The sequence below is a fragment of the Anomalospiza imberbis genome, chromosome Z (assembly GCF_031753505.1).
Source record: "Anomalospiza imberbis isolate Cuckoo-Finch-1a 21T00152 chromosome Z, ASM3175350v1, whole genome shotgun sequence".
Classification (NCBI taxonomy): domain Eukaryota; kingdom Metazoa; phylum Chordata; class Aves; order Passeriformes; family Viduidae; genus Anomalospiza; species Anomalospiza imberbis.
The window spans coordinates 11325351-11340718 of NC_089721.1; the positions used below are offsets into that span (position 1 = coordinate 11325351).

The 15368-nt window shown below is 37.7% G+C and overlaps 1 protein-coding gene across 1 annotated transcript in view; it reads right to left on the bottom strand.

Moving 5' to 3' along the window:
* Positions 1-15368, bottom strand: part of CPLANE1 (ciliogenesis and planar polarity effector complex subunit 1) — a 57945-nt gene that overhangs the window by 17254 nt on the left and 25323 nt on the right. The window contains exons 25-34 of the mRNA XM_068177054.1: positions 14128-15055; positions 12790-12953; positions 11719-11852; positions 11089-11174; positions 10197-10265; positions 7916-7995; positions 5288-5477; positions 2865-3122; positions 1907-2692; positions 860-1026 (exon numbers count right to left, since the gene is read on the bottom strand). Coding sequence (XP_068033155.1) covers positions 860-1026; positions 1907-2692; positions 2865-3122; positions 5288-5477; positions 7916-7995; positions 10197-10265; positions 11089-11174; positions 11719-11852; positions 12790-12953; positions 14128-15055 — 2862 coding nt within the window. The remainder of the gene's footprint in view (positions 1-859; positions 1027-1906; positions 2693-2864; positions 3123-5287; positions 5478-7915; positions 7996-10196; positions 10266-11088; positions 11175-11718; positions 11853-12789; positions 12954-14127; positions 15056-15368) is intronic.

A 15368-nucleotide genomic window follows, 5' to 3' on the forward strand; every position in this document is an offset into this window, starting at 1 on the left:
GGAATCTATAAGAAGCAAACTTCAATTACACTGCAGTTTTCCAATTACTATGTGACAAATAGATTACACAACAGCAACTGTAGCTTCTTCTTTAATATGTGACAAGTAGATTATAGGGCAGCAACTATAGCTTTAAGCACTTCCACAGATCCTATTACAATGTATTCTAAACTCTATCTGCAGTTACTTGTATAGCAAGTTTTCACTCTACAAGTTAAAAACTACTCTTGACCCTCTGCTCCACAATGACAGAAGCATCATAACTGAAAGAAACCAAGTATTCTATTCCAGAACACTCTATCAGCATTTTATAAGAACTGAGCAACAATATGTAAGCATCTTAAACAAACTGTTTCAACTGTTTGTGCAATCAATTAACACAACATAGATCAAATTTTATACGTTATAAATAACATTTAAAAAAATCTCCGCTTCAGCAGGAATTTTGTTAATCACTGTCTGTATTAAAAAAACCCAGCCTACATATTTAATTACACTGAAATCCTTTCCTTCTTGAAGATGACAGTGACAATATGCAGCCCAGACAATATTAGCAGTCTACTTATATTCACTATGTAACTGAGTGAAGCATTTCATAAAGAGTGTATAGCAAACAGGCAGGAGACAACAAGATTTTAAAACACAGATAGTGTAATGAAAAACATTTCCTCGTGAATCTTCTACCAATCTCCTAAGAGGCAGAACTCCTCATACCCTAATGATACACTTCTGCTGTGTCTTTACGAACATTTGCTATTTTATTCTCTGCTGAGAGAATACACTCCCTCTGATGTCAAAGCTAGAAGGTACAGGTTACCAGTTTGTCAAAATGAAGTTCCACTTTAAAAATTTGGCTTGCCTTTTTCTTTTGTTCTGCACATCTCTAAGTTCAAATGGTTCAACATCAGTTCTTAGTAGCTGGATAGGTTTGGCTTGGTCTTGTTGAAAGGAAGTACTGGGCACAGAATGATGCTTGTGCCGTTGCTCAAATGCAATGAGATCTCGAAGTGGGATGAGATTTGGTGCCTAAGAGGGTTCAGAGAGAGAGAGAAAGACAGAAAATGGGGAGGGAAACCCCAGATTGGATGCAGCAAGCAAGTCCAGTTTGGATTTCAGTTACATAAACAAAACTCCTGTAACATTTTGTTAAGAATATGGAAATGGAATATAAACAGCATCAGACCAGAACCCCTGCCAATATATGCATGTGTAAACTATTTTCTGAAAATTAAAAGGTATGAATTTTCTCCACAGAGCACATGAATTTTCTCCATAGAAAGTATTTCACTAATATTTGCATTTCTTATGTAGGCAGATCAGAGTGAAGTTTGGAGCCAGCCAATGTAGACAAGGACTGAAGAAGCACCTTTCAAGGAAAAGCATTTCCATTCTTCTCAACTGGGATATGCAAGCATGTAAGTCTATAAGAAATAACATTTTTCAAAACATCAGGTATTCAGCATCTGTTTTCATTTTCATATTCATCTTACCAAGCTTTTTACCATTCCATTTCTGCCCTGCAAAAAAGTATTTTTCACCACTTTCTATTTCTGTAAGTAATTCTATTATAATCTCTATGGGAAAATACATTAATTTTTTACCGTACAAATATTGTCCAGTATTTTAGAAAGTAAATTCTTTACACTCATTAGCAGTGGGCTGAACACTGATGAACTATGGACTATAGAATCAATCTAATGTAGTGATAAACACTTTCAGGCTTGCAGTCTGCCTCATACTGACATGTCAATAAGCAGGTACCCTTAGTTCTAGATCCCTCCTGGTACCTGTGCTGAAAAATTTCAAATTCAGAGTCTGTAAACATGAAATTATTTGTGATGACTAAGAAACCATGAAACTGACAAAACACTACAACTTAGAAAAATATATCATTAAAATCCAGTACCTTCTTTTTCTGAGGTAAATTAATCTGAAGTAGTGATATTCCTGCATCCCACTGTGTTTCTCTGATGTCAGCATCCTTTGTTGCAGGTTTAACAGGTAGTAAAGTAGTAGTGATTGGCTGCCTTACAGCTGGTGGAACTCTAGGTACTGGGTCAAGTTGCAACAGTGGAATAACAGGTACTCTAGGTACTGGGTCAAGTTGCAACAGTGGAATAGCAGCCAGGTTCTGAGTGGTTCGTGCTTTGAACACATTCACATTTTCAGGGAACTGTGGCTGAGGTAAATCTTCCGGGTGTCCTTCACACTGATCTGAATTCAGATGCTTGGGAGGACCCTTACGCACTGTTTCTGCCCATCTCTCCTCTTCCTTATGCTTTTGTCTTGAAGTCTCAGGGTTGTATCTACTTCTGTGGAAATCTTCCTTCACCTTATTCTTTCTTGGTGCATATGATGACTGATGGTTCCATAAGGAATCTGATGAATTCCAAGCTACTCGTGGTACTGAGGGTGGCCTGGCAAATGTTGATGACATTTCTGTTGGATGTAAAAATGCTGGTTGGATATTATAACTTGATTCAAGCTTAAGCAAAGGAAATCCGTTTGAGTAACTGATTTTTTTTTCAACAGGGATAAGCTTCACTTTTTTCTGGATGCCTGAGGAAGGAGCTAGAAGATGAAGTGGTTTAGTAGGCACTGAATAATGCAAATCTTGGGATGGTGACATTAATCCTGTTTCCTTGCTGTTGCTTTCAAATAATGTCAAAGAGACACTCATATCCAGATGATTCTAAACGAGAAAAGCAAACAAACCAGTACTTACATATCAATCATGCACTAAATATACACAAAAATAGTTTTTTCTACACCAATCACTACTAACACACTTCCTAACTCAACAGGATAGATATCATACCAGATATACTGAATAGTCTTCATAAACTATGCTTTGATATACCTACTTTTTTTCGACCATTGTTGCTTTCATCTTCTACACTCTTCCTTGGATGAAAAACAGAGCTCCCTTGACCAGTCTTTCCTTTTTCTTCTTGAGTGGGCACTTGTGTTTTTGGAGAAACATTGCTTTCAGCAGCGTGTGCAGGCTGGCTCCCTGCCATGTGAACCAACTGATGCTGCTGTAATAGTTGTTGCACATTTGGCACACTGGTGAAGGATGACTGCACTATTTGCATTAGACTCATGAAGTTGATCTGCTGGAGCTGAATACACACATGAACAAAATTAACAATACCAGTAACTTTAACAGAAATCTTAGCAAAACTGTCTAGGCTATCTTACAGCTGTTCACTATTAGGTGACAAAAGAAACAACATCCCAATAACGGGATGATTCAATAATGATTAATTTGTATAATTGTTTACTGTATTGGACTTCCTTGTAAGATACAATAAATACCCGCCACAGACAGGTTATGCTAAAGAAAGATGAGTATCTTCATTTTTCTGTGAAATTTCAATAAATGTAAGGTCGCATAAAATTGGCTCAACATACTGCCATCACTTAAATCCTAGAACAGTTGAAAAGCTATTACAGCATCAGAATTTTTCCAAATGTAAACTATTAAAGGACATTGACTTATGTGAGCTAAAACACACTCAAAGATCTATTATTACATCACTGATTTTCTTGAATTAAAAGCAAGAGTTAGGTCTAAAATAAGTTTCAAAGTGTTTAACATGGAACTAAGAATCTCTTTAAAGAACAACCTGTGCTGGTTTTCAACTGGAGCCACCCACGGAAGTGATTTTTTCTGGGAGGAGCTGCTGAGAGCTTCCTTTGTGCCTAGCAAAACCAACTGCTGGCTAGCTTTGAGAACAAGCATATTAATGAGACAATTAAAAACTATATCTGCCTCTGTGAACACACATGTAAAAACGAACAAACCCCGGGAATTCTCTCTTTCCCTTCTGGCCTGGGAACAGGTAACAAGGCTGGCTGGGCCCCCTGTCTCGGCAGGCTCTGCCATGGGGCTGGGCCAGGCCTGCTTGGCCCAGGGGGACTTGGGGAGGGCTGGGCCAGGGCCCAGCAGCTGCCAGGCATGGGGAAGGGAGGCCATCAGCCGCTGAGTCCTACCCTGGCTGCTGAGATCCCGGCCCTCCCCCCAGCGTGGTTGCCAAAAAAATCCCCAGAGGCAGCTCTGTAGCCCACGCAGAGAGTGGCACCACGGCTGGTACTGAATGCAGCAGGGGCTGGGAAACAGCCGTGCAGCCAGAGCAACTGCTGCCGTTCTGGCCTGGGCCCCCAGAGATTCTGACGCAGCCCCAGCGCGGCCTGAAAATCCATCACTGTGAGCGCTCTGGACACTCCTGGCAGGGACCACGTGAGCATCTGCAGACCCCGGGCGAGATCTTAACTCTTTTAGGGCACAGATAAGACTTGCAAACCTCCAATACTCCCTCGGATGAGAGAAAAGGACAGAGTAAAGACACATAGAGAAGAACATAAGACATGAAGGTCAGTAAGAAAAAGTCAAGTCCCAGATGAGAGGGTTGAGGAGATGCCTCAGGTTTGGGATGAAATCTTCTTGTAAGGCTAGAGAGAAGATAAATAATTGATACATCAGACTCTTTTTCTCTGTAACTCATTGAAAGTATGGGGGGGATGAAGTGTTCAAGTTGTAAATATAACCACAGGCATCTATGCTAAAGCAAGCAGATGTTGAAGTAGTTGTGATCCCAGGAGAAGTTTGAACAGAGAGAGAGAAGAGTGATGAAGACCCTTTGCCCCAGGGGAGAGAAGAAGACCTCTGCTCCCAGATATGATGATCTCAGAGACAGATAAAGATAACCTTTGCTGTTGAACACCTCATCCTTAAAACAGTACCCCAAAAGTTGACATGGCTCATAAACACAGTGGTGGGAAGGCTGCAAAAGATGGGAGGAACTCCACAATAGCAGATTTCCGAGCGGCTGCTATTCATGGAGATTAAAAGCCATAAGAGAACTGTTTCTTGTGGAGAAGTCTATGGCATGGCAAGGGCAACTCCTCTCCCTAAATGCATGGAAGAAAGACTATTCTAGATGTGATAAACTGACTGAATTGTTTCTGTACATTGTGAGTGAGAGAGAAAAGGTTGTAGGAGGAGGAGAAGTGTTCTAAAGGTTTTATTCTGGTTCTTATTATTCTTTCTTTGAGTTACTGTTAATAAAGTTTTCTTTATACCCTTTTAAAGTTTTGAGCCTGGTTTCCTCCTAATCCTATCTCACAGCAGGAAATAAGTAAGTATATCCTAGTGGGTGCATTGGCATTTAGCCAGCCCTGAACCAACCACACACAGAAGGCCCTTAAAACAGCAACTATTTCTATTTTTTTAACAACACAGTTGGTGCCACGAAAACTAGTTAAAATAATTAGATGCTCTCACCTGAACTAATTTAAACATTTCATCTTGCAGCATCTGCCTGACAGTTTCTGATGTGCTTGGTTTCTCTTCTCTAGGGACTTCTGCCTTGACTTCTTGCTTATTTGCACAAACAGAAGTGTAGGAAGCAAGACTTGACATAGTCGACACAGCAGTCTCAGAAGGCTGAGAATCACTTACAGTGTCTGCACTACTTAAGAAAGAAAAGAACAAACTATGAAAAACATTCGTAGTCCATAACATCTATACAAGGTTGTCTTAAATAAATTCAGAAAAATGTTAAAGTTACCTGTGTATTTTAAAAATATAATTAATTTGTTTGAACAACTTAATAATTAACAATGCACGATTCTTGACCAGAGAGCATGTAGGACATATTTCCTAATACTTCTTAAAATACTGAACGAAAAATAGTAGTAAAGATGTAAGTTCTACCTGATTTCGTAGCCACAAGTTTATCTAAAATATTATTGTCACTAGAGACACAGGTAGAAAACAACAATTTGACAAAAAAGACAGAAAAAAGGCCTGGTTAGTCATCAAGTCAAACAGCTGACGGAAAATGAAGAAGGACAGTTTTGGTTGAAATAAGGAAGAAATTGGATTCATTTTGACTTAAAGTAATGTTCCTTTAGATATTTGGGCTTAAAAGTTAACAAGATTTCAGATTAAAGAAAATAATTTAAAATTGGAGTAACATGTACAATACATTACATTTTCCCACAGTGATAACAAGATCTTTTAGTAGCTAAAGAATATTAAGTACATTAATTCCTTACATGAAGAAGAGAGGGTTAGCATTTACATTAAGCTATAAAGAAAGTGAAGGACTTTACTTACACCAACACGAATTGACCCAAGACATTTCTCTGTTTAAGAAAAATGCTGACATTGCTATGGATACACACAACCCTTAGAGAACTTTTTACAATTGTACAGAATGGCCTCCAAGCATGTGAACAAAGAGGACCATAATGTAAGTGATAATGAATAATAGCTCTAGATAAATAATAGGTGTGAAGAGGCATATGAAATCTTTTGGAAGGCAATTAGAATGTGCAAGCATGACCCGAAATGCCAAAAGTTTAAGTAAATTTTTTTTGGAAAAGAGTTGGCATAAGTAGCTCAAGAAGGAAAAGAGATTAGAGATACATGAAAATTGAGCCCAAAAGTATGCATATTCATATTTTCCTATGAACTGAAAAAAGCCTCATAGAGGACTGTTCTAGAACTGAAAGCCTGAGACTGACTCCTGACTCCATTTCCCAATTCCAACATTCTCTTTATTTTGTATATATTTATGTAAATCTATCAGTTGCCATAGGATAGGTGCATTTTACTAATTTTAATTAAAAGGTATATATGTTTCAAATATTATTGTTCAGGTGTTCTATATAATCAAGTATCTTCTATAGTAATATCATATAAGGAATTCTGTCCAGAACCAGAAAACAAAACTATCATGTCTCTTGAAATCTGGTAGCTCTGAATTAACATTTGTGTCATGTGATATTCCAGACAACACATGAGAGCATATGATCCTCAAGAATTATAGTACAAAAAAGTTCCAGAAAAAGCTACTTAATTTGCAGGTACAAAACATTCCACCTGCAAATATTTTGCAGTCTAAACTGCAAATCAAAAATATTTTATTTTTAAAAAATTTTATTAGACAAAACAGTATAGGTTTATCTTACCTAGGAAGTTCTGCATCTTGTTTTAAAGGAAATGAGTGCAAAAGGGTGCTAGTAACAACCTTAGTCATACTGTAAAGAGAGAAGAAATAGTATTGCAAATGCTACAATAATTTGTTATGCTGTCTGTTTCCATTTTTTATACATGTATGTGTATAAATATACACGTAACCTCCTGAAAAAGTATTTAATTAGTATGAGATAAAGTACCTGAAAGCCACCTGATCAAAGCTATATAGATCTGCAGTGCTTCCATTAAAGCAATACACTGCAATCTGAGCTGGCAAATATTGACAATCATGTTTTGTCTCCCCTAGCAATCAGAAACTGACTCAAACAAAAGCACTGGAAAAGTTCCAGCTATTCAAGCCAGCAGGCAAAGAAAAGGTTGATTCTGGTAGACAACGGAAGAGAAAATCCAATTTGACTAATACTGTTAGTATCACTATAATCTGCATCTCCAGAAGAGAAAAAACAATGACATAATAAATTCTCAAGGGGCATCTTACACTCAGTTAAAACAAAAATCTGTAATTTTAAAAAGTAGAGGATTTCAAGTCTTTCGAAAAGTAATTTTAAAGTTTTTCACAAACATTATGTATACATAGGAACATTTATGTATATGCCATCACGATAAGATTTTCCATTTTTCCAGTTGTTTTCTTTCTCCTAGATAAAATACACCTTCCCGCAAACTGTGCTTGTTTTATTAGATCGTTACTAAAATAATGACTCATCAACCCAGCCCTTCATATATGTGAAATGCCTGTACATGAAATAGGAGATGACTGAAACTGTTTGAAACTATGGCTTTGCTGCTATAAGCAACAGCAGAAACCCCTGAGACATCACTGGATACAATCATTAACAAAACTACTTTAGATTTTTAAGAAAAGTTAAAAGACTTAAAAGTTTAAAAAACCAACAAGTCACTTACATATTCTGTTCAGCCTTTTCTTCCTTTGTTTCTTTCTTGTTTGGATCTTCTTGAGCACTATCTACAGCTGAAACGGCAATCTGTTGAATATAAAAAGATGAAAAGATCTAAACTTTCATATTTTTCTATCCCTCCTGCTTCAAAAAAACACAAGTTTTTTAGCCTATGGCAAATATATTTTAGATAAATTATCCAGTTACAAAAATCTGACAAAAATAATCAAAATTACATACTTCTCAGAAGATGGTTACAGATCAGCAACAAAGAAATATAACAATTTGCCTGAGAATCTTTCTTTCTCAAAACAATCTCATTATTATGAGATTTTAGTTCCAAATTAATATTCATGTAGGACCCTGGATATATATTCTGCTATCTCACACCTCCTAGGTAAAGAAGAAAATGTGGAAACAACCCCATTATATGCAAACTATCTACAAAACAAGAAAATGAAACAAATGTAGGATTTTGCACGTCATAGACTCACTAGAGTAAAATGTATTGAAAAAATTGAAGATCACGATACATAGCATAGCAGCTCTGCCCTTAGCCACTTTCAAAGAAAAGATATCTGTGACCAAAAATGATGCATGAAAAAAGTAGGCTTATTTATAAATCCAGACTGAGTTTTCAGACAGAGGTAAAATAAAGATCTTGATATATTTAATTTTTAAAAAATCAATTCAATTTTATGAATATATAATACATCTACTATATATACATATGTGAAAGCATACAAACATTTTCAAAAGTGCTCAGAGCAGATCTCACTTTACTACCTTTTAATTGTTAATTTTATTATTAAGTAAGGAAGAAGATTCACCAACCCTAAACATTTTAGCCCTCAAGTTCACAAATATATTGATGAATTCACTACTTTGAAAACAGTATTCATAACAACTCAATGCTTCCATGCTCTTACTTTTCTCCTGTCACATCAGGAGAAATGCTGGAGCTGAGTAAGGCAGCCAGACCTGCTCCCTGTGTTAGAACCAGCACAACTAAGGAAAGTTGATAGCTGGAAGTTGGAGGTAATTCTCTTCTTAGAGGTAACAAAGCACCCATTTGCTGACCTGACACACCCTCTAGAAAGGTGCTGCTTCCCTGGGGCTCCTGTCAGGGATGTCTCTGAGAGACAAACAAGCCCTGTACAGCCCACTATTACCTGCTGCTGTTGTTTCACACACGTGCAAGTGACTCATCTATGAGCAGGCTGAGAAGTGAGGGCTCTGGAATGCACAGTCAATCCTCTCAGTCAAAAGGAAGGGGTTTGAAAGGGTTTGAAACTGGTGAATCAACAAATGGTTACAGGACTCGTGCCACAGCCAGGGGTATAGCTTCTTAAGCCACGGGACATGATTTGAGAACCTGGTCTGCTGAGGGCTGATGGAGTTCATCAATCAGAGAAGGGGAAGAGCACCTTCATTCATAGTTTTGGCAAGGGGGATGAGGCCTTTAAACTAACGTTGCCAGGGGAGGGGCAATTTTTGACACAGTCAGAAAGAGATGCCTGGAGAGGAGCTGCTTGTCAACAGAGCACCTGAAGAGCTGCACAAAGGAATTACAACTACTCCTGCCAGTAACTCAGCTTCATTGGGGGCCTCCATGCAAGCATGTATAGCATGGGAAAAAAAAAAAAAAGACGTTGGAAATGTGTACGTCTGCCAGGTACGATGTTACTGGCATTGCAGACATGTGGTGTGATGGTTCTGATGATTGGAGTGTTGGAATGGATGGATGCAGGCTCTTTCTTTATGAAGCACAGGCAGGGGAGCAGAAGACTGGGTGTCACCCTCTATGTCAGTGAGTAGCTGCAGTGCATGGAGCTCTGCCTGGGGATAGATGAGGATTTGACCAAGAATTTATGGCTCAGGTTTACAGGGAGAGCAGGGACAGGTGGCATTACAGTGGGTTCTGATAAAAGGCTGCCCAGCTAGGAAGATGAAGCACATGAGGTCCTTTAGATGCAGATAGGAACAACTTCATGTTTGCAAGCCCTGATCCCCATAGGGAATTTCAACCATCCCAATATCTGTTGGAGGGGCAACACAGCATAGCACAGGCAATCCTGGAGCTTCTGGAAGGCACTGGTGATAACTTCTTTCCACACATGACAGAACAGCCAGCGAGGAGAGGTACTATGGTGGACCTCATTCTGACCAACAAGGAGGAACTAATGGGGAATGTGAAGCTCAAGGGCAGCCTTAGTTGCAGCAACCATGAAATGGTGAAGTTTGAGTTCCTCAGGGCAGCAAGAAGGGCACACAGAAAACCCACTGACCTTCACTTTAGGAGAGCAGACTTTGGCTTCTTCAGGGATCTGCTTCGTAGAGTCCCATGGGATAGCACCCTGGAAGGAAGACGGGCACAAGAAAGCTGGTTAATACTCAAGAATCACCTCCTCCAGCCTCAGGAGGGATGCATCTCAATGAAGAGGAAGTTAGGCAAAAATGCCAGGAGGCTTGCATGAATGAACAAGGAGTACTTGGACAAAGTCAAGCACAAAAAAGAAGCCTACAGACAGTCGAAACAAAGACAAGATAAGGAATACTGAGAGATTGTCCAAGCCAAACATATCCTGGGCTGCATCCAGAGCAGCATGGCTAGCATACTGACAAAAGCAATTCTCCCCTCTATTCTGTTCTTGGAAGACTCACTGGAGCACTGTGTTCAACTCTGTGTTCCCCCAGCACTTGCTAAAGCAAGTCCAGAACAAAGGGTGCTCAGGGGCCTGGAGCATCTTTCCCACAAGGAAAGGCTGAGAGAGTTGGGGTTGTTCAGCATAAAGAACAGAAAGCCCTAGGGAGACCTCAGAGCAGTCTTTTAGTACCTAAAGGAGTCTACAGGAAAACTGGGGACGGACCTTTTACAAGAGCACATAGTAACAGGAGAGGGGGGGATTTACTTCAGACTGAAAAAGCGTGGGTTTAGATTACATTTTAAGAAGTAATTCTCTACTGTGAGGAGATGAGGCACTGGAACAGATTACCCAGAGAAGTTGTGGATGTCCCATCCATGAAAGTGTTCATTATCAGGTTGGATGGGGCCCTGGATTATCTGGTTTAGTGGAAGGTATTCCTGCTGATGGCAGGGGGTTTGGAATGAGATGATCTTTAAGGTCCTTTCCAAACCCAAACGTTTCTATGACCTCTGATGATTGTATGGCAACTTGCCTGTTCTCTTTGATGTTCTTCAGGTCTGATCTTGACAGAGCTATCGGAGCTCTCTGAAGTTTCATATGGCTTCTTCTCAGAGAATTCTGCAATATAAACACAATTACTCTAAATTAGAAAACTACACAAACTATAGTACTGTTACGTGATTTCTGACAGCAGGTCATATTAATCCACTTTTCACTAGTGTGGAGTGAAGTGTTCAGAGTTACTTCTGCAAATTCAAAATTTGCACTCTTACTAGTGTTGATGCATGCACCCGAAGAGAGAGGTAAAAAAATCCCCAGCTTATGTAAAGGGTATGAATATGACAATTTATGCATACACAGCTCTTAAAATTTGCAAAGAGTTTTGCACAGTTGTGTGAATATTTCCAGAATGAAAGTATAAGAGAGAATAGAACACATTAACATACATTTTTCTATTGCTACAGGAAAAAAAGTGACATAGTGAAAAAGCAATTGGAAAGTCTTGATAAAACAATTTTATATAATTTAGTTATAATGCAAACTGGAAGACATTTGCATTTTTTTGATTAAATAAACAGAGGGACATAAAATCATATTCATGCAGAACTCCTACTGCTTTATATGTCAGATCATAGTAAAAGGATATATCATTAAAACAAACTTTTTTCTGATGTTACATCCAACTCCTGCTGAACAAATGGTCCCACTACATTCAGGTCTTCAGTTACATGAGGCACAGAATTATTTCCATTATTAATTTTCTTCTTATAAAAATATTTTGACTTCGCAGACATTCTGTTAATAGGGATTAGAAAACATAACAACATAAGTGTCTGGCTCACTACAAGTATGCTGTTCCTTTCAGACTGCAGGCTAGTGCCTAACTGTAAAATAAACACTGTTGTGATATAATCAGTATTCTCTTAGGTTTTCTCTCTGACTACAACTTAAACCAAGCTGAATTGTTTTTTGCACAGCTGCGGTATTTTAGTGCCATTAATAGTACACTCTTTCAGACAGGCTGTTGCCACACACACTGTGTTTTGTCTTCAAAATCATCTGGTTAAGGCTACATTTATCTCCCTCACAGGAACTTCGTTTATTGAAAAAAATAGAAAATGGTCAGACAAGACATACAATCATGTCTCAAAATACTAGAGATTATTTTGAGAATACTAGAGATGTATATAACTCACTCTCCATATATATTCTAGTACTAGAGGTCAATTTTTTTCTTTATTGCAATATAAGATGAATTGCCACAGAGGAATCCAGGTTAAGGATTCTTTATCTTCAAGACAGTGCAAGATATTATCAAATAAAATATTTACTGCTTTTTCCATCTTTTTCTGACATGCACACATATGAACATAGCTAGAGTGAACCACACATCTCAAATCAAAGAAAATTATGCTGAAGAGAGAGGAAGTTATCTGAATTCTTTGAGAAAACCATGACACCCATTATATTGGAAATCTAGATTCTATATCCACATCACTAAGTCTATAAACAACCATGTACAATTCATTTAATATGCAACAGCTACATTATGTATATGTGCTGATGAAGAATATTTAATTTGCTTCATACAGCTGTAACCAATATGCCCAAAGTTTGACTTGTCACACAAAATTAAACATGTATATAATACATAACAACAGTAGATCTCTTCATGCAGCAGAGTAGAGGAATTATGACCAACTAGAGTTCTTAGACTAAAAAAAAAAATTACCCCAAATCACTTTCACAAATATTATCATAGACTTGTACAATCTGGACATCAAGAGGAGAACTGGCCACTGTGGAAGAACCTTCATCCATCCTAATTTCTTCTTGTGTTCTAGACTGGGCTTCTGATAGAGATGCAATTTCTTTCAGATACTGATCATCTGGATGCTATTAATAAAAATAATGATAATTGAAATTCACTAGTTAAAAAAAATACCAGGTACTTTAAAAAAAAACCACAATACTTTAATATAGAATGATTATACTTAATTCATATCCTTTTCTTTATTATAGAGCCAAGAAATCCTGGATTTACAGCTGCCTGTGAAACATGAGTTTCTCCCCTTTTCGCATTAAGTGATGCAATGGTCCTCTGAATTATCCAAAGGAAACATAAGAAGGATTTCTTAGTGTCAACTGAGTGTGAATTGTCAAAAACACTATACGACAATATAATCAAGACAAATAAATACAGTAAGATTTGGCCTTATCCAGACAATATAGAACTCTCAAATTACCCCTGAAAACAGTATGAAAGGCAAAAGAAAATACATAACCTTGTGGTTAGATGCATGCAAAAAATCTGTAAGTTCTAAATAAAATACTTATCAAAAAAACAGAAAATACAAACTAAAAGTAGGAAAAAAACCACCATTTTGAAACTGGAGAAAAGCCTTCTCAATATGAGTCCTACAACCCTCTTCCCTCAAAGCCTTTCATGTATTCTCTGACTCTATGTACTGTTAATTAAAGAAACTAATTGATCCAGTTGTCTCTAAAGTATAAACTAAAGCACTATGTACCAGATTCCTCTGGTCAATATTTTCCTTCATATCCACACATATACTCCAAATCTCTTTAACAGTTCTCGTCATTTTTCACTGGTCTTTAACCAGTTAAAATACTCCAGTCAGACTGCATCTGCACTGATCTCAAACACAAACAAACTTAAACTCTTGCGAGAGGAACTATTTCATTATTCTTTGCCTTGTTTTGCCATATTCTAGTCCAGTAGTATGTTTTTTCAAAGACGATGTCTAAAACTAGACACAGTGGTCAAACTCACACGAATTTGTGCAAAAAATGCCATGTCTGGATAAATGGCCTGTATTTTGAACTTCCAAAGAGAACTATCATCTCCAACTGAAGTACTTCTTGAGAATTTTCTAGAATTTCTGTATTTCTAGAACTTTTCTCAGCAATTCTTGAAAGAAAGGCTATTAATCAATATTCCATGTTTTACTGAGAACAGAACTATGAGAAAAAACATGTAACTGATTTTTCCCCACTGGCACAACTCACTCACACATTTCACTAAACCTTGTCTCATCCTTTTTCTTACCTTACATTTTATGCTTTTTGTTTGAGATCTGTCTCCGTATAACTGTTCTAACAACCAAAAAGACGTAAGGACAGCCGCCGATGATGTTTTCAAATGTATCATTGGGCGAGTCTCTTCTAAGGAATCTTGTTTATTGGCACCACAGGGCAGTCTTTTATTGGACCATCTGAACATCCACTCCAGCAATTTTGAAATATTGCTCAATTTGCCCATCAAATCTATAGGCAGTTCTTCTGCTGGAACAATACCAACTACATCAAGAGTTTTGTAAACGTATTGAGGAATTGCCTGAGTTTGCAGGGTAGAGGAAGTATGGTTAGAAAAAGTCTGGCTTGCTTGTGCAACAGTGACTCCTTGATTGTCAGTCTGAGCTCTGTATATTGACTTGTGTTTTAAACCAAATAAGCCTTCTTTAAGTCCTTTTGTTAGGTTACACACAGAAGATTCTGTGGTCTGTCTAACAGACTGTACAATTGTTGGTTTTTCAAAAAAATTTCTGTTTTCATTACAGGCAGACACTTTTTCAGGATCACAAGGTGCCAGGGTGACAGTATAGCAAGACCCTGCTCTAAACACACTTTGACTTCTAGTTTTGTTTTGTCGACGCTTTAGTGTTGTATGAACATCAAAAAAGAGAGAGTTCAATTCACGCTCTCGAAGCAGCTCAGAAAAGCTAGTGAGAAACGGAATTCCCAGGTCACTGTACTTTACCAGGTCTCTCTCAAGAACATAACTCAAAAAGAGTTCTAAAAATCTAACATACTCATCATCATCACGTTCAAATTCCCATGCACCTACTACAGGCAAACTATGTTGATTAGACTTATCTCTCCTACACACTTTATGTTTCGTTTTACAGTTAGGAGCTTTTATCTTGTGTGTGGTATTTTTGCCACCTACTTCCCTTTGTTGTTGGAGTTCATTTGCCCTGTAAGACAATAGAGGTAAGAACCATTAATACGCAAATCCATTTAAAGAAGAATTACACACAACATTAGTTCCTTATCTTCCATTGAAATTAAAAATACCCAAAAACCCCAAATTTACATTAGTATAATGTATAGGTGGCAAATTAATCAAATTCAAAATCCACAGACAGACACTAGGCAGCAACATATAGGAATGTAGACATAGCTGATAGTAATTTACACTTCAATAATTTATTAGCCACAAACTAACTGATATAATATTGGCAGTTCTATGATTTTGGAAATCTGTAATTCTTCATTTGATAAATAACA